Source organism: Myotis myotis, unplaced genomic scaffold (genome assembly GCF_014108235.1).
Source record: "Myotis myotis isolate mMyoMyo1 unplaced genomic scaffold, mMyoMyo1.p scaffold_m19_p_17, whole genome shotgun sequence".
Taxonomy (NCBI): Eukaryota; Metazoa; Chordata; class Mammalia; order Chiroptera; family Vespertilionidae; genus Myotis; species Myotis myotis.
This window is the reverse complement of record NW_023416321.1, coordinates 11,533,344-11,550,493: the sequence shown is the minus strand read 5'-3', so window position 1 is coordinate 11,550,493 and position 17,150 is coordinate 11,533,344. Positions and strand designations below refer to the sequence as shown.

The 17,150-nt window shown below is 59.2% G+C and overlaps 3 protein-coding genes and 1 long non-coding RNA gene across 4 annotated transcripts in view; 2 read left to right on the top strand and 2 right to left on the bottom strand.

Annotated features, from left to right (window-relative positions):
• MRPL27 (mitochondrial ribosomal protein L27) overlaps window positions 1–1,831 on the top strand; it is a 5,846-nt gene extending 4,015 nt beyond the window's left edge. Inside the window, exon 4 of the mRNA XM_036339326.1 lies at window positions 1,464–1,831. Coding sequence (XP_036195219.1) covers window positions 1,464–1,670 — 207 coding nt within the window. The 3' untranslated portion in view covers window positions 1,671–1,831. The remainder of the gene's footprint in view (window positions 1–1,463) is intronic.
• Window positions 1–6,928, bottom strand: part of EME1 (essential meiotic structure-specific endonuclease 1) — a 20,035-nt gene extending 13,107 nt beyond the window's left edge. Inside the window, exon 1 of the mRNA XM_036339318.1 lies at window positions 6,800–6,928. The gene's annotated coding sequence lies outside the window, so the exon portion shown is untranslated. The remainder of the gene's footprint in view (window positions 1–6,799) is intronic.
• On the bottom strand, window positions 4,231–15,821 carry XYLT2 (xylosyltransferase 2). Its single transcript, XM_036339317.1, has 11 exons — window positions 15,621–15,821; window positions 10,930–11,422; window positions 10,484–10,659; window positions 10,023–10,225; window positions 9,512–9,592; window positions 9,151–9,367; window positions 8,883–9,059; window positions 8,408–8,670; window positions 7,942–8,137; window positions 6,800–7,133; window positions 4,231–5,400 (listed from the first exon to the last, which is right to left on the bottom strand). The coding sequence occupies exons 1-11, from the start codon at window positions 15,753–15,755 to the stop codon at window positions 5,078–5,080; spliced, it is 2,598 nt and encodes an 865-aa protein (XP_036195210.1). The 5' UTR covers window positions 15,756–15,821; the 3' UTR covers window positions 4,231–5,077.
• LOC118671298 lies at window positions 13,661–17,150 on the top strand. Its single transcript, XR_004972725.1, has 2 exons — window positions 13,661–15,105; window positions 16,745–17,150. It is a non-coding gene; the product is annotated as an uncharacterized LOC118671298 (long non-coding RNA).

Here is a 17,150-nt window from a genome sequence, read left to right as displayed (position 1 = left end):
TTAGAACTTTAGACTGTGTTGCTATGTTAACTCTTGGGACTTGCTAAAATAATGACAATAATAAGAGCCAACATAATTTGAACTAGGGCCGTGGTTGGCAAACTGCGGCTCGCGAGCCACACGCGGCTCTTTGGCCCCTTGAGTATGGCTCTTCCACAAAATACCACAAAATACCACATGCGGGCACTCACATACAGTGCGATTGAAACTTCGTGGCCCATGCGCAGAAGTCAGTATTTTGTGGAAGAGCCACACTCAAGGGGCCAAAGAGCCGCATGTGGCTCGCATGCCGCAGTTTGCCGAGCCGCAGTTTGCCAACCACTGAGCTAGGGTATTCCAAGTATTCTAAGCTCTTTATGATTGTTAATTCATTTAATCCTCAGGGCAACCTTATAAAGTAGTTAATATTAGCCCAATTTTGCAGATGAAAAAATGAGACTCTGAGGTAAAGTAACTTGCCCAGATCAAACATAGCAAGTAGTAGTGCTGGGATCTGAATGAAGCATCCTGACCCCAGAGTCCTTTCTTTTAAGCAGAGAAGTAATAAGTAATGCCGGACTGCCTGGGTGAAAATTGTCACACATCCAATCTCAAGTTCTAAGAAAAAAGCTAAAATATATAATGTTAAAAAACTAAGTACAACACACAGTTTATTTAATCACTGTTTGACATACTTACCTGAAAAACAGAAATAATACCTACTAAACAAGGTGAGTACTAAATGGGTCGATGGCTATAAAAGGGCTTAATTATTATCTCTCTATATAAAAGCCTAAGTGACCATTACAACCAAATGACTGGAACAACCAGAATGACCAGACGACCAGCTGGTAGCTATGATGCACACTGACCCAGACCTTGCTGTTGGGGCCCTGACATCCCCGAATCTGGTTCACCCAGACAGGAGGGAGGAGGGAGCCCAATTCCTTACGGAATCAGCCATTGGTTAGCTTGCTGCTGGGGCCAACCTCCCGTGGTCCCTGCCCCCCTTCCCCCCGCTGGCCGCCCACCCCCTGACCCCCCAGCCCCCCACCATCAACCCCCATCACTGGTCAGGCCAAAGGACCCACCCGTGCATGAATTCATGCACCGGGCCTCTAGTATATTATAAAAGGGCTTGGAATAGTGCTTATACTTGGTAAGCACTATATTAAGTATTACCTAATATCATTATGTTTTATTAGCATATACATTGTCCATCTAGCTTTGGTCTGTTGTTTCGTTAAAGCCTACACTTGACAGGTCACTGTATAAATGAAAATGTATGTCAGACTAGTGTTTAAGTGTTTTTGAAGTCTAAGTGAAACAAGTTCCCAGGGGCAGTGAGTAGGGGAATTTTCCTGGCCGGTTTTGGGATCTGGCCAGTGTGGCTTCTGGCCAGCTGCGCAGACATGAGTAGCTCCCAGGGTCCCTTTCCCACCTACCTGGCTTTCCCTGTAGCTGAGCAGGTCTGTGTGTTGCAGGTGGGGCTAGGGAAGAGGAAATGTCTGTATGCCCTGGAGGAGGGGATCGTCCGCTACACGAAGGAGGTCTACGTGCCCCACCCCAACAACTCGGAGGCTGTGGATCTGGTCACCAGGCTGCCCAAGGGCGCTGTGCTCTATAAGACTTTTGTCCACGTGGTTCCTGCCAAGCCTGAGGGCACCTTCAAACTGGTCGCTATGCTTTGAGCTCCTGGTCGAGGCTGTTGGACTGAGACTGGAGCCCAGGTGACAGGAGCGGTGGTACCAGAGTCAAGGGTTGGGGTGACAAGGCTTCCTGAGGAAGAAGTCTGTGAAGTGACTTTGGAGACCTGACCTGGGGGCAAGAATAAAGTTAGTTGGAGTCGTGAGTCTGTGTATTTGGGGACAACCTGGATGGAGCTGCTTACTGATTTGTTGGTCTTTCTGCATGTTCTCTAGTGCACACCCAGGGGGAACCTCCAGCAGGAAAGAGGAGCTTGAGCAAGAGGGGACTTTCTTTGAGGAGAGAATTGTTTTAGTCCTCCCCCAGAGGGGAAGGAAGGGGAGAGCTTGTGCTTGAGGGTGTCACTGCTCCTTCCCCTCCTGGATCCCACAGAAGTTGGGCCGGGCCCTGGGAAGAGCAGGTAGGAGGGGCCAGCAGAGGAAGCACTCCAGAAATGGCCCCAGTACTCTTGGCACCTTTCCACTGCCTGGACCTCAGTGAGGCGTCCCATGGTGCTGAAGCAGGGAGGGGAGCCATCCTGGGGATCATGAAGGACGACTCAAAGTGAAGCTCAGGACTTAGGTTTGGTTTCTGTTGAGCCTCACAGCCAGCCAGGATCTCTGCACTTGGCACTCCCAGATTCCCTCCCAGCTGACTTTGCCCCACCCCACTTCCCACTGACCCAGGTAACTGGGCTCTGAATGCCAATCAGCTATCCTCTGGTCTTGGCTTCCACCACGAATGGAACCTAGATGTCCGTGGTTGCCTAGAAACCGGGCATGCAGGCCACAGAATACAAAAGCCCTGGCTCTCCCTCCAAAGGAATTGTGCAGGGCCCGGGCCCCTGCCTTCCTCACCACTACCCCACTGCCTGACAAGAATCCTGATCTTGACCCCAGGGAAGGATTTCAAAGAAGCCTCAACAAGCCCAAGCCCCTAGACTGAGCTAACCCTACAGAAAGATGGGGTGAGAAACACTGTGGGCAGAGAAGCTGCACTGACCTGGATGGGGGAGAGGACGGCCTTCACCCCCAAGCCTGTCCTCTGAGTCTGTCAGGAGTCAGCGGAGCCTGGTCCCTGGTCTGCAGTGATTCTACTCATGGGGCCAAGACTTGCCGCCAGAGCGATGGGGGCGGGGCTGGACTTGTCCTTCACACAGGTGTGCAAGTTAGGATCACCTGTGGGAGCTTTGAACCCAGACATCCTGGTCGTAGTTGGGTTCCCACTGGAGGCCAATTAATTCAGAGCCTTTGGTGAGGATCACGATCCACTGGACTAAAAGTGCAAAGGCAAGATGTTCAGCAGGTGACAGTAATGAGTAACAAGGACCTGGTGTGTCAGTGAGAGTGACAGGGACTGACCCAGGGGCATGTGTCCCACCCAAGCTCACACAGGAAGACCGAGAACCTGTACTAGCCTGACAGTAGCAGAGCCACAGCCCGGGTCAAACTCGCAGGCTGGTCCGAGTCCTTAGCAAGCAGTCTGAATGTTCTGATACTTACTACCTGGGTCGAATGTGCTGACCTCAGTCTTTCTTTTTATTTACCTAAGATTTGATGTTAAAAATATTGTAGAGAACGGGAGCAGAGCTTCCCGATGGTCACTAAAGTAGCGGCCAGAAGAAAAGTTATCTTAGCCCCTGAACACAAACACTGTTTTCTTAGAGTTCTTGCTGTTAGGTCCCTGCCCTTAGCAGAATGTAGGAGCAGAACGTAGTGACAGAGTGACAGGAGGCCTGTCCATCTGAAACTGCTGCCACCACCTAATGGTTGTGACGTTGGGCTCATCATTTCAGTTTCCGGATGTGCTAAATGAAGGTAAGAAAAGCCTGCCTCAAAGGATTCTGAGGGCTAAACGAGATACTGCACACGGGGGGGTCAGCACAAATGGAAAAACCCAATGCCCTTATTGGTGGTCAGGGGTGCCCTCTCCTGGCCACTAGGAAAACTTCACATGCGGCAGCCAGGGCAGGCTGAGCTGACCAGGCCAGCGTGACTGGCTGATAAAGGCTAAGAACCCTTCACCCTCACGCCCACGTGAAGTAAGGTGAAGGACTGCTACTGAGAGCCCCTGCTAACAATGGCAGGAGAGGAGGAGGGAAGCTGATGACCCTTCCCGTCATGGCCCTCAAGGGATCAGCTCTGAAGGGAGCCGGTGGGCCCTGGCCGTGACCCTCTGTTCTTGAGGGCGCTCCATACTCAGGACTGGGCGGGAAGCAGAGTGAGGAGGGCTTCTGGGATGAGCCCTGGAGACACCAGAGCAGTAGTATTTGCCTTGGCCTGGCGGCAGGGGAGGAAGTGCTGGGTCAGGACTCTCCGGAACTGAACGGGCTCTCCGGCAGGCCTCCTGGGAGGCAGTGAAGTCTCTTTACCCCTCCGAAAAAGACAGAGCTGAATTAGATGGGTTTTTGCATCCCTTCTGGTTCTTGGGTAGATTCTAAGCTGTCGCCATTCTGGAATGAGACCTCCACCTGGTGGCTGCCAAAGTGTCAGCCAAGACTCGTAGGAGGAGAAGGCCGAAGGGTGACGGCTTCCGACGCCCGGAGGAAAAACACGGAGGCTCGGCTTAGAGAGATAGAGATATATTTCTTCTGTTGCATATATCAGACTCCACACTGAGCTTCAGGCACAAGGCTGCTCCAGGCTCTTCCGAGAGCCCTGGCCCAGAGTTCTTCCCACGCTGCTCGCGAGGGCTCGCCCCACAGGCAGGAGCCCCGGCCCTGCTTGCAGTTCTGGGTGCCTGGGAGACTGCACTGGTCTCAGTGGGCCCTGGTGCCTTGCCTTTCCCATCAAGGAGCAGGGCATGCCGGGAAGCCCCAGAGTCTGCCCCAGCCCCTCACTACGGTCCCCTGGCCACGAGAGGAGAGGCTGTCCCACTTGAGTCCAGCACTGCAGTGCTCCCCCAAATCACCTGTTCTCAGGTCCTCAGGGCCTGGCATGGCACTTACAGAGCCTCAGCCATGAGCGCCAAGGCCCAGGCTGGGGGCGAGGCCCTGGAGAGGGAGGCAGGCCCCACCCCCAGAGCAACAGCAGATGGGCTCATCAGGCCCTGCTCCCCAGAGCCATGGCCCACTTCCTGGGGCTCCTCTGAGCCCTATTGCACATCTTTTGTTTCCAGTTCCTCCCCCATCACCCATTTTCCTTAAAAAAAAAAAAAAAAAAAAAAACTAGTGGAGAAGGATTGGAAGCGTGGGGCGTGGAAACTGGAGCCCTTCTCCCCACATTCCTGCCACCCGCTGGTCCCCAGCAGAGCCATCAGCAGTAGTAAGGACCACGCCCATCTTCCTTGCGGGTTCTTGATGGCTGCCACGGGTGTGTTGCCTGGGCCTCTGGTCCTTGCGTGGGCGGGGACAGCCCTCCGTTGTCTTTAAGGTGCAATTCCCCGGTGTTCTGGAAGTGCCGGCTGGGCCCTGCTACCTGAGTCGCCCGTCGGCTTTGACAGGCCCCAGCTCCGATTTGGGGTCGGGGAACAGAGAGCTCCAGCTGGTCCGTCTGCAGAGCTCCAGGGAGGGGCAGGCGGAGGGGCCCGTGGCGCACAGTCCAGCCACAGACCAGAAGCCGCTCAGTTCCCCGTCTGTCCAGGCCTCGAGCGCCGGGCCCGTGAGCAAGGCATGCCGCCGGGCGGCCTCCTCGGCGGGCTCCGGCTGAGGCAGGCTCAGGATGCCACTCAGGCCCTGGAAACTCTGCTCCATGTACTCGTTGTGGGGGGGCCCGGCATGCAGCCAGCTGGCTTCATCTGGGGGTGCAAGAGCACGCAGTCAGCACGCCTGGCCCCACTGATTTCATGAAGGCCAGACCCGGGAAGTCAGGCCTGGGCACCCCAGCTCTGTCCCCGGTCTGCTCCTGAGCCACACCTTGCCAAGTGCCCTGGGCTAATCCCCAGGACTTCCTGTGCCTGTGGAACCATCAGTTTATAAATCACAACAGTCCTCGCTGAATTCCCCGCTGGAGGATTCAGTGAAGCAGTAGGTTCGAAGCACATTAGAAAATAAGGTAACTTTCCCGCCCCTTCTCAACCATCTCCAGTGGTTCCCAGAGCCGTCGGAAGCCTCATGCCCAGGCCCTCCAGCTGTGGGGTCCTGCTTCGCCAGCCTTCTTTCCTGCCACCCCTGCATCCCACTGCCCTCCACTCTGCTTCCCCCATGCCCCGGACACCTGCCAACTGTGCTCCCTCCGCTGAGAACACCCTCTGTCTATAAAAATCCAGCCAGCTCAGGGCTCGGCTCCTGTACCTGCCTGCCCTGAGGCTGCCTCCATTCCTCCCTCAGCCCCTGTCAGGCTGAGTCCTGGGAAAGCAGGGGTGCGGCTGCCTGTTCCCAGTCCGATCCACCTTCTCTATGACAGGGTGTGGCCAGAGGAAGGAAACATCTACCACCTATTCACACCTGACACGTTTACCACATACTCATCCCGAATGTCTCCCAGGGACTAGTTACTTGGGAGACGTAGCTCGCCCCCCTCCCCCGCCCCCCTGCCTGGGAACCTGCATCCTACACCCGTGTTCAGGGTCTGCTCCCTTAACCTCAGCCAAGTGGGTGGAGAGCTATGGGACCCTGCCCACCGGGCACAGATTTGCTGTCCCAAGAATGTAACACCTGGGGACCAAGAGGCCCTGGTCAGCCTCTGTTGCCCTGAGAGGCCATGTGTCATGTATCCAGAATCCATGCCCGAGGCTAACACAGAGAGGAGACAGGACGAGGGGCAAGAGGCCCCAGAGCGTCTGAGAAAGCACCTCTGATGCCCTGTGAGATCTGAGACATTTCCTGGGGCCTTGGGGCACAGCCTGCATTCTTCCAATAACCCCTTTTTCATCTGAGCTAGTTTGAGCGGATTCGTGGGGAGCGCTCGTGGGGAGCGCTCCGATAGTTACATTAGCTCCTACTTTACACGTAATAAGACTGAGGCTCAGGAAATAGATGGCCAAGGGTAAAAGCCCAATTAAAGCGTCAGAGCTGTTCCAAGCCAAGCCTACCTGACTCCACAGCTCCCTTTTCAAGCCACGGCAGAGCCCCAGGATGCTAGGGGCCAGACCATCAAGTTCCCAGCCTTCCCCCTCCCCTCCTCTGGCTATGGGAGCTTAGCTCTGACGGTCAGCTTCCTGGGGTCACCTCCCTGGCCTCTGGGCAGATCCTTACCTTTCCTGAGAGGTAGTTTGTGGTTGAAGGTCAGGGGCAGCACGAGGAAGCGGGTCTCCCCTACGGGTTCCCAAAACTGAAGCAGTCGAACCGTCCAGGCCCCCGGCCGCAGGGGCCGGCTCAGTGGGGGCTTGTACTGAGTGACCTCGGTCTCTGCGTCGACCACGATGTCGTAAGACGTGGCCACCACGTAGGTGGGGTCGATCCACACCACGGTGGCTGTGAGGTTGGGGCCCCGGGCCCAGCGCTGCATGGCCACAGGCTCATCCAACGGTCCCAGCAACCCCCCGAAGTTCCGGAAAAGACGTTCTTTGGGGTCCCACTCGGTGCCAACCTGTAAGGAGGGAGGCAGGTGGGCAGGAGCCTGGGGAAAAGTCCTCTCTACTTGGATGCTGCCTCTAACTCACTGTGTGACCTCGAGCTAGTCACTGTCTCCTTCCGGGTCCCAGGTTCCCCATCTGCAAAATGAAGGTCTTGGACTAGACTTCTTTCTAGGCTCGCATTCCAACCTGCTCTGCAATGGCGGGGCAGGAAGGCAGATAAGGTTCAAGGCCCTGCCCACAGACCACCCCACAGGAAGCCAAGGCCTCTGAGGAAGAGAATAAGAGACACTGAACGGCCTCACCTATGGCCTGAAGGGAATGTCCAAGCCCCTGCAGTGGTTCTCAACCTTCCTAATGCCGCGACCCTTTAATACAGCTCCTCATGTTGTGGTGACCCCCAATTTCCTTGTTACAAATTGAACATAATTAAAGCATAGTGATTCATCACAAAAACAATATGTAATTATATATGTGTTTTCCGATGGTCTTAGGCGACCCCTGTGAAAGGGTCGTTCGACCCCTGGTTGAGAACCACTGCTCTAGAAGAAAGCCCTGGCAGTTTAGAAGATGAGTTTGCATTATAGCGGAACTAGTCCCCTCTCTGTGTGTCACCCCAGGGGGCGCTGCTCCTCCATGTGTGCATGCAGGGGGAGGGGGAGGGCCAGGCATGCGCACGAGGCGCCGCCAAAGCTGCCGTCACTGGGTAAGAAGGGCCCATGAACCCAGTCCTGAAAGGCCTAATCCAGCCCTTGCCCCTCCCTTAGTGTCTGTCCCTCTCTTCCCACTACCCTGAGTCTTGCTGGGGGTCAGATGTCGCACCTCCAAACTCTGGAGCCGGCTGGCCTGGTCACTGCGCCCCAACAGCTTCAGCGACCCCTGGGGCATCAGCCACATCTCAAGCGTCTCTGCCGGCCCCTCCGCTGAGGACTGCACCTCCTGCGTCACCAGGTAGCCCTGGAAATGGTCGTCATAGAAATACAGGTGCACGCTGGACGGCAAGCCCCTGGGCTCAAACCTAAGAAGGTTCCAGCAGGGAAAAAGGGAGATGCCATCAGCATATCCAACATGGTCTGGAGTCCCAGGGAGGGGGCTCTGGGGACTCCCATTCCCAGGTACTTCCTTTGCCCCAAATCTCACACCCACAGCACGTATGTGCTGTGTTTTCGTTGCATTTCCCGCTGCCTGAGACTGGGGCTCCCTGGGAGCAGGGGTGTCTCTTTCTGATTGGCTTCCCCCTAAGTCACCACACCCTGAGGGCCTGCAGTATGTCAGAAGAAGGTCTCACCTGCAGAGAGGGGCGGCCGGCGCGGGCGCAGCAGTGACGGCATGGCGTAGGCTGAGGCGGACAAAGGCGGTGTAAGCGGTGAGCATGACATCACTGAGCCCGCTGGGGCCATCGGCCGCGTCATAGGTGTTCTCCCAGTAGGCCTTGAGGGCTGGCGTGCCGGGCGGGTAGCTGCCATACAGGTGGAAGTCCAGAATTTCCAGGACCTCCTGGTTCACAGTGGACTCAAACTTCCGGGCGAAGAAGGTGGGCCTAGAGACTTGCTGGAGGGGGAGAGCAAGCATGGTAAGGGGTCTGGAGGCCCCAGGGGCCCCTTCCAGCACCCCAGATCGGCCACAGTCACCCCAGAGCACCAAGGGCAGCTCCAGGTGAAGGCCCTCGCTCCTCTGATTGGCCCACCCTGAGTCCTTTCTGACCTGGCGAAAGGCCGGGGCGAGGCCCTAGCAAGGGGCAGCGACTGGGGCCAGGGGAGCACCTGCAGCCGTAGGAAGTCCTGTGGCTTGAAGTCGTTGGGGGAGCAGCCGCACCAGTCCACGATGTGCTTGTACTGGCACTTGCAGCCCAGCTTGCGGTTCCAGTTGGTGACCCGCAGGTTGTTGTCCACGAGGCTCTCGCAGGCCGGGCTGTTCTCCAGCACCGTGTGGAAGAAGGACTGCAGGGGGCAGGGCAGGGCAGGGCGGGCGGTGAGCGGCGGGCACCCCACCATGCTCCCTCCCTGGCCTGGGTCAGGGCGGGCCACCCACCTCGGCCGGGAGCAGCGTGTAGGTGTAGAACTGGCGCAGCTGGGCCACAAGCGGGTCGTCCGTGTACACCACGTACTCCACGAAACTGCGCGTCAGCACGAACCAGTCGGAGCCGCCGTCCACCACGATGCCCGCCGGGATCTGCCGTTCGCCCAGGCGCCACATGTGCGAGTCACATTCATGGAAGAGCCGGTCCAGGCCCTGTTTCTTGATGAACCTGTGGGTAGCAGACCAGCCCAGGCTGGGGGTTGCGTAGGGGGGGGTCCCATCCACCTCCATCTGTGATTGGTTGGCTGGGCACCCACATCCCCCGGTGGGAGGGGTTGTGTTGAGACCAGGGCCCTCTCCCCAAGCCCCTCACCTGGAGTTGTCCCTGCCATGTGACTTGAGGAAATTCTTGTCCCGGTTCTTGGACAGGAAAGCCACCAGCTCCTCATTGGTCCTGGAGAGGGGATGGGTGTGGGCAGTGTGTGAGGGGTTGCTCAGTCGCTGGCCCAGAGCGGACTCCCTCCAGCCCTCGTCACCTTCACCTCTTGGCCTCCAGACCATGTGCCCTACCCCAGGGTGATGGGTACCTGAGGCCCCCGAGAAAGACCACCCCATCCTTCCTGTACCCCTTGCTGTCTGACCCAGCACCCCCCCGTACACACCTCTGGCTCCTCCTCCTCCCCATCTCTTGTCACTCTCAATCCTCACATCATCATTCACCAACCCCTCCCCTAAAACATGGCTGAGGCCAAGACAGGAGAAGGAATCTGGGCTGCGTGGATCCCAGAATGAGGCCTGGGGAGGGGAAGGGGTCTACCAGGACCCTCCAACCCCAGGGCCCACATGCGCCCCCTCCCATCGGGAGGTTCAGAGCACCCCCCCACCTGGTTGGGTAGTCGGTGGCACTGAGGTTGATGAAGAAGTCCCAGGCCCAGCCAGGCACCTCCAGCAGGTCCTGCATGCTCCGCAGATACATCCTCAGCAGGCTGGCCCCGCCCCAGATGGTGACCATGCGCCAGGGCGTCACGCGAATATTATCATACTGCCGCGCCAGCTCCACCACCTCCCGGTGCAGGTAGTTGGAGCGCTAAGGGGGGTTGGGGAGTGGGGGGAGATTCTTAGCAGCTGTAGGTGGGCCCTCAGCATTACGACCTCCCCACCCCAACCTGGGACAGAGTACAACTGGCAAGGAATGGAGAGCACGTGTCACCTGGTGCTGGTGCGCCCTATTCGAGGCCTGTTCCCCTAACTCTGGGCCACCTGAGCAGGTCAGAAACCCTGTGTGTCTGTGACCTTCCTGGTTTCCGCTCTGCTCACCCAGAACCCCTGGGTCTCCCCCCAGTACCTTGTCCACGTGGATATAAAAGAAGTGCTGCTCGTGGTAGACGGCCTTGAGGAGACGCTTCAGCTGGCGGATGGCGCGGCCGTGCACCACCAGCATGTAGGCGATTCGTACTGGGGGGCCCTCCACGGGCTGCTGGGCCCGGGCCTCCTCCCACTGGAGGCCGGGGTTCACCTTCCCTGTGAGGAGAGCAGGGCATCAGTGAGGCCCTGCCCGTCGCAGGGTGGAGGCCAGATGGGAAGAGGGAGCCGCCTGCCGTCCGAGGAAGAATCTGGCCGTGGAGCCCAACACTCCTGGGCCAGGGCCCCCTCTGCCACTTGGTATGCTTGTCACCCAGCCAGGCAAGGAGGTGCGCCCCCTCTGAGCTGTCTCCTCTGAGACAGGGGAGTGGGGTCCCTGCCATGTCACCTCCCAGGGCTGCCACCTCCCCACCCAGGCCTGTCCCTTACCAGCCAGTTGGCAGTGCCGGGGCACAACCTTGGGCATGAGGTTCCCGGCCTGGTGCTGGCACACCACATTGGCGATCTCTTGCTGGCACTGCTTGGAGCTGGCCCGGGCCAGTGCGGACAGCGCGTCCTTGCCCAAAATCTCGCACTTTGGGGTGAAGCCATTGTCCGTGGGCTGGGGGGCGCCCTCCACACTCCCTGTGTCTCCATGTGGGGGGAAGCCAGCTGCCCCGACCAACGCCTCCCCGGCTGCTGCCCCACTCAGGTTCTGGCGGCCAGGGGCCTCTGGGGGCGGGGCGGGAGGGACCCTCCGGCTAGCTCTGTGCCGGCTGGTAACTGCCCGCACCACTTTGGCCACGGGCACACCTGGGCTCTCGGCACGGCCCCGCCAGCGCCCATGCCTTCTGCCGGCGCTGCCGCGCCGCCCCGCCGAGCTGTCTGTGTCCTTGGAGCCCTCGCCGGGGTCCAGGGGCCGTGGCTTCCTCTGTCTTCCTTTCTGTAACAGACAGGCAGGCACAGGTCACTGGGACAGTCGCTCTCCTCTGCTCCGTCAGCGCCCTGCGGGCCTCATTCTTGCCTCCTTCAATTCTTGGCTCAGGTGGTACCTTCTCAGTATGGCCCACGGTAACACTGTATCTAAAACTCCAGCCCGCCCTCATCTCTGCTTTATTTTCCCATTAGCACTTGCTGCCTGCTCTCCTCCCACCATGGATTTATATTGTTATTCTGTGCCCCTCCCCTTCCAAGAAGGACAGCTGCAGGAGGACAGGGCCCGTTCTGCTCACTGATGTATCCCGAGAGCCCAGAATGTCCCGCCGCGGTGCACACTCAGCAAATACTTGTCGCGTGAATGAGTGAAACGAAGGAATAGAAAGCTCCTGGCAGAGGCTAGAACTTGATAATTATTCTTGCTGGAAGGGGAGGAGGACCTAGTCCAGTGGTCGGCAAACTCATTAGTCAACAGAGCCAAATATCAACAGGACAACGACTGAAATTTCTTTTGACAGCCACACTTTTTAAACGTAAACTATATAGGTAGGTACATTGTTGTTAACTTAATTAGGGTACTCCTAAGGCTTAGGAAGAGCCACACTCAAGGGGCCAAAGAGCCGCCGTTTGCCGACCACGGACCTAGTCCAATGTGATGTCAGGAGAGGGCCCAAGGCCCGCAGACCCTTTGGACGCTGTTGTGTTGGTTTTTCTCGGCCCCTCACCTCTCTAGGGCCTTCTTCCTCTTCCCTGTTGGAGCGTGGAGCGCGGCACCTCACATGTCAGGCTGACGGCCACCTTAGGGCCAGAGCCCCACGCCTCCACCCTAGCACCCATGCCCTTTGTGCCCCGCACCCAGCCAGCCCGCTCATCTCATGAGAGCCGGGAGTGTTTACTCCCATCTGAGAAGGGGCATCTGCAAGAGGGAGGGCAGGGTGGGGAGGAGGCAGCAGACCCTATTCTGTGCCCACGTAGGAGAGGACACCTTGAACTGGGCAGTCCCCAGGAAAGGTGAATGCAGCTCCCCTGAGCTGAGTGTCAACCTGGCGACGTCTGATCTGGCCACACAATGGACAAAGATACCCTCAAGCTAAGGTGGGCAGAGATGGCAGAGGAGCTGTGGGCTCTCAGGGTGGGAGCCAGTCTCAGCAAGTCAGAAAGCTGGTCAGGAGGGCAGGGTCCAGGGCACAGGGCCAGGTCGGCTGTGGTGGGAGGCAGGATGTGGGAGGAGATGGGCATGCTGGTACCCTGCACTGCAGCAGGGAGCTGGCTGCCTCGGAGAAGGACAATCCCTGAGGAGGCCGGGGGGCCAGGAGGCAGCAGTGAGGAATGAGGGAGAAGAGGGTCCATGGTAGACAGCCAGCCCCTGGCCCTGCCCCCTTCCAGGCGTGTGCAGATGGGTAGCTGCAGGGCTGCTAAAGGAGCTGTCCCCAGGAGTCCTTGAGGTCAGAGTCCCTGAGGGCAGGGTCCCCTCTGATTACGGAGGGTGGGGACTGTCCCTCTGACCTGGATGCCTTCTGGCCTCTAAGCCCCCCCCCCCCCCCCTCCCACAAAGGCATTTGAAGTCCTCTGCCACCTTGGGGCTCTGCAACTCCCCGGGATCCTCTGAGCCGGGGAAAACAGAGAGAGCAGTGCTGCTTGCCCCACACCCCACCTCCCTGGGACTTCTCAGGCTGCATTTAGAAGGAGCAGCGAGGCAGTGTCTGTGGAAGCTTCGATAAACTGGCTCTCTGGATGTTAATGATCATCCTGGTCTCCACGCCAGCCCCCTCCACACATGGGCAGAGTGTGCATCCTAAGTGCACATCAGATCCCATCTCTGCGCAGCCCCCTTCTGGGCTTTCCCACTGCACTCACACTAAGTCCCTCAGCCCTCACTGGTCTCTAGGATGCCCCCTGGACTAACTCCTGAGCCTTCTTCCAGGGAACGTACCACACCCTCCTTTCATTCCTCGAAGGCGAGCCAAGCCCATTCAACTCAGGGCCTTCTGCCCAAACTCGGCCCCCTCTCCCTCAGGCTCCTTCCACTCACAAGCTACCTTCAGCAGAAGCCTTCCCAGACCAAGGGACCTAAACCAGCCCCCTTGTTATTCCAATGAGTTTCCTTTCCCCTGTGGGGCTCTCCCTGCAGACTGTCTGCCCGTGAGGGCTGAGACCCTGTCTATGTTGTTTATTTCTGTATTCCCAGTATTAGCATAGTGCTTGGTACCAAGTAGGACTTAGTAAATATTTGTTGAATGAATGAATGAATGAATGAATCCCTACTCCAATGTGCAGTGCTGGGATAACGAGTTATTTACTGATGGCTTAGCAGATGCCAGGAACTCCTGCAAATACTAGTACTTCACAGGCATCATTTTCATGTAACTGTTACAGTCACCCAGCGAGAGAGGTGCTATTAGGATCCCCATCGTGAGGGGAGACACTGATGGGGGCACAGAGAGGGTAGGTGACTTGTCAGTGGTCACCCACGACTCAGCAGCAGCGCTGGAAGAGGACACAGGACGGCCAAGTGGGGCAGTCCAGCTTCAGTGTCCATCTTCCTAAGCTCTAGGTGATGTTGCCCAGTAACCCCAAGACCTGGTGAGGTGGCTGCTGAGGGGGCCAAGCACTGATGGCTACGTGGACTACACAGTCTCAATCACCAAGGATCATCTTCCATTCCAGCCCAGGATTTCCTTAGCAGCTTCTGCCAGGAAGAGGGGGGAAGGGGGATCCCAACCACGCCCCTACCCCAGGTCCCCGCCCGAGGGCAGCAGGGACTTTAAGCCTGCACAGTCTCTCAGTCTCAGGGGCCATCCAGAGACTCACAGGGTTATGCGGCTGCAGAGGCCGCCGTGCCCCTCCCCAGAGGCCGCTGGCCCCTGCTCACCTCCTCCAGGGTCAGAGGCCTCCCTGCCTGCCTTGGCAGCCCATTCGGTCTTAGGATGTCTCCTCTGCCGGAAGAGCCTTCTGACACTGAGCCCCAAACATTCTCTTCCTCCTACTCATTGGTCCACAGAATAAGCTCACTCCTTCAGATGCCCAGAGCCAGCCTCCCACGCCCCACCCTCAGCTCCGTTAGGAGTTATGGTCTCCCGTGACTATGTCCCATCTCCCCTCACCATCCCAGCCTCTAGGTTCTCCCAAAAAAGGCAAGGACAGCTCTCAACCAGCCTCCACACCAGGCCTCCCCGACGGCCCAGATGCACAGAGGGAACGTGGTCTTCACCCTGCCAGGTGGAGAGGCCCGAGAGGACAGGACGAGGCAGACAGAGCGCCCGCCTCAGAGCCAACCCCAGGGGGCGGGGTGGGCACAGGGGAACTGCCCTCTGGCCCACAGCCTAGGGCCGGGATTTGGCCCTTCCTCCCCCACCTTCCAGGTCAGCCTTAGGCCCCATTGGACTCCGGACCACATGGGGAAGGACCTACGCGGGCCTCTAGCTGAAACCATGGTGAGCCAAGAGTGTCAGCACCTGAGACCTTGGGGCGCAGGGACCTGGGAGTGAGCAGGGTGGGTCTGCCCCGCTCCAGGGCCTGGGGCTCCACTGAGCCAGCTCTGCCGCCGCCACTCCCTTGGAGCCAATTCCCCGAGGTCGACTCACCAGTTCACGCTTCCCCACCCGCCTCTGGCATCTCCTACCCAAGACCCGTGCAGCTTCCACAGACCCCTGGCGTCGCGGGGCTAAGAAAGCCGCGCCTCGGACACTAGTAGGTCTTTCCCTCGGGGTCACTGCCTGTTCCCTCAGTTGCTGGACTGAGTTCCACCCCGGCCTCCACGTCCCCACCCGCCGCTGCCCGCCAGGCGCTTCTGGGGGTCCCTCGGCCTCCCGCCTCCGCCCGCGGCGCGCACACCAGCCCCCTCCCAACTTCAGAAAGTTTGGCCTGGGGCTCCCCACCCCGGAGCAGGCTCGGGCCCAGCCCCGCCTCCCGGCCCCGCGCCCCGCGCCTGACCTTCATTGCTCCCCGGGCCGGAGACCACCCCGCCGAGACCCGCTGCTCCCGCTCCGGCCCCCGGCCCGCCTGCGGCCCGAGCCTCCGGGACGCGCACCGCCGCGCGTGCAGCCCCCCAGGCCCGCCGGGGAAGGGGCGCCAGGAGTCGGGTGCCCAGCTCCAGACGGCCTCCCGCGTCAGGCACGCCTGCGGCCCGTGCCCCACGTCCCCAGCCCCGGCCGCCCTCAGCCCCGCCAGGACCCCGCGCGCCCCGCGCCCGGCCGTCAGAGCACCTCGCCCGGCTCGTCGTCCTCCAGGCCGCTGAAGCTCCACACCACCAGGCCCTGCAGCAGCAGGATGGCGAGCGCCGTGGCGATGGCCAGCTTGTAGCGCCGCACCAGCTTCTGCACCCGCGCGCTCGCCACCATCTTCCTGCCCCGGCCGCGGGGCGCGCGCTCGGCCCTGCAACCCGGCCGCGGGCGCGCGCAGGGGCGCGGGCCGACACGGCTCCCCCCACGCGGGAGGCGGGCCGAGCGCGCGGGGCCGGGGCGGGGCCGGGCCGGGGGCGGGGCCCGAGGTCTCGAATCGCCGCGCCCCGCAGGCCGGGGGCGGGGCCTGGGCGCGCGGGGCCGCCCGCTGGGCCGGAGTGGGCGTCGGTCCCGGCACCTCCTCTCCTGGCTTCGCTGGTTCCCCAGCTCCCGCGTGGGCTCACCTCCTCTGGGATCGCAAACGCGTGGCTCCGCGGTGCGGAGATGTCTGCGAGCCGACCTCCCTTCTGCGCGCCGCCTGGCGTTTGGGGGGTGAGGGAACTCGGCACCTTCCCGGGACCCAGGTGCACAGGGAATGCCTGAGCTGCCAGCCGCGCCGAGTTGAGAGATTGCATAAGTGCGCAGGCCCCGGCTTTTGTCGCCACCCTGGAGGCAGCACCTACGGGGCAAAGTCTAACCCCCTGGACCGGCCGTCACAGAGCCTCCTTTCCCTCCTCCTCGTCCTCTCCTCTCAAGATCCTCACTCAGGGCTCCACTAGAGCCTAGATATCCGATTCTAGGTGCGTCAGAACCCCCGGGGGACTTGGTAAAACACTGCTGGGTCGCACCCCCGAGTGTCCGCTTGGGAAGGTCGGGAGTGGGGCCCGAGAATTAGAATTTTCAGCCAGTTCCCAGGCGATGGGGATGCTGCTCATGTCTTGGCCAAGTTCCAGCAGCCGTCCCCCACCGCCTTCCCTAGAGTGGCATCCTCCCCAGGTGCTTCCCCAGCGCTGACCACACAACTGGTTGTGATCTCTCCGGGGCCATTCACCGGGGAATCCTTGGCTGCTGGACATTGGACATACAGCAGTGCTCCATACATGTTGTGAAAGAAAGAGCCGGTGAGGCCCAACTTCCTGTTTAACCTGCTGACCCTATTGTTTTTCGAGAGCCTGGCATGTCCAAGCTCTGCGCATACAGGTCTGAGCCCCTGCAGCCCTCCTCCGAACCCGGCAGGTGCGTGGAGAGAAGGCATGCGAGAAGAGGGAAATCGGTGCCCATTTAACGCAAGAGGCATGCCCAGCTGAGGGAAGCCAAGCAATGTGAGAAGGAAGTCGTAAGAAGAGCAAAACCAAGACTGAAGATTTAAAATGAAGACTTTAGGAACCATTAGCGAGAGGTCTAGGGGGGGAAAAAAGGCTTTAACAAAAAAGTTTGAAAGCAATGATGAAGGGGTTGGGGAGTTGCCAGGAGATTAGCTTGGCGAGGGACTTGTAAGCTGTGATGAGTACAGGAGATCCAGTTATCCAGTTATTTGATGGGGCACTGAAATAAAACTTCCTTTAATGTCTCCTG

Bases quoted from the DNA above. Each gene is read 5' to 3' on its own strand.
- XYLT2 (XM_036339317.1), bottom strand. From the start codon at position 15,755: ATGGTGGCGAGCGCGCGGGTGCAGAAGCTGGTGCGGCGCTACAAGCTG. The intron at 9,593-10,022 runs GTGGGGGGGTGC...TCCCCTCTCCAG, and splicing joins GCCACCGACTACCCAACCAG to GACCAATGAGGAGCTGGTGG. The intron at 9,060-9,150 runs GTGGGTGGCCCG...TGCCCCCTGCAG, and splicing joins ACACGCTGCTCCCGGCCGAG to TCCTTCTTCCACACGGTGCT.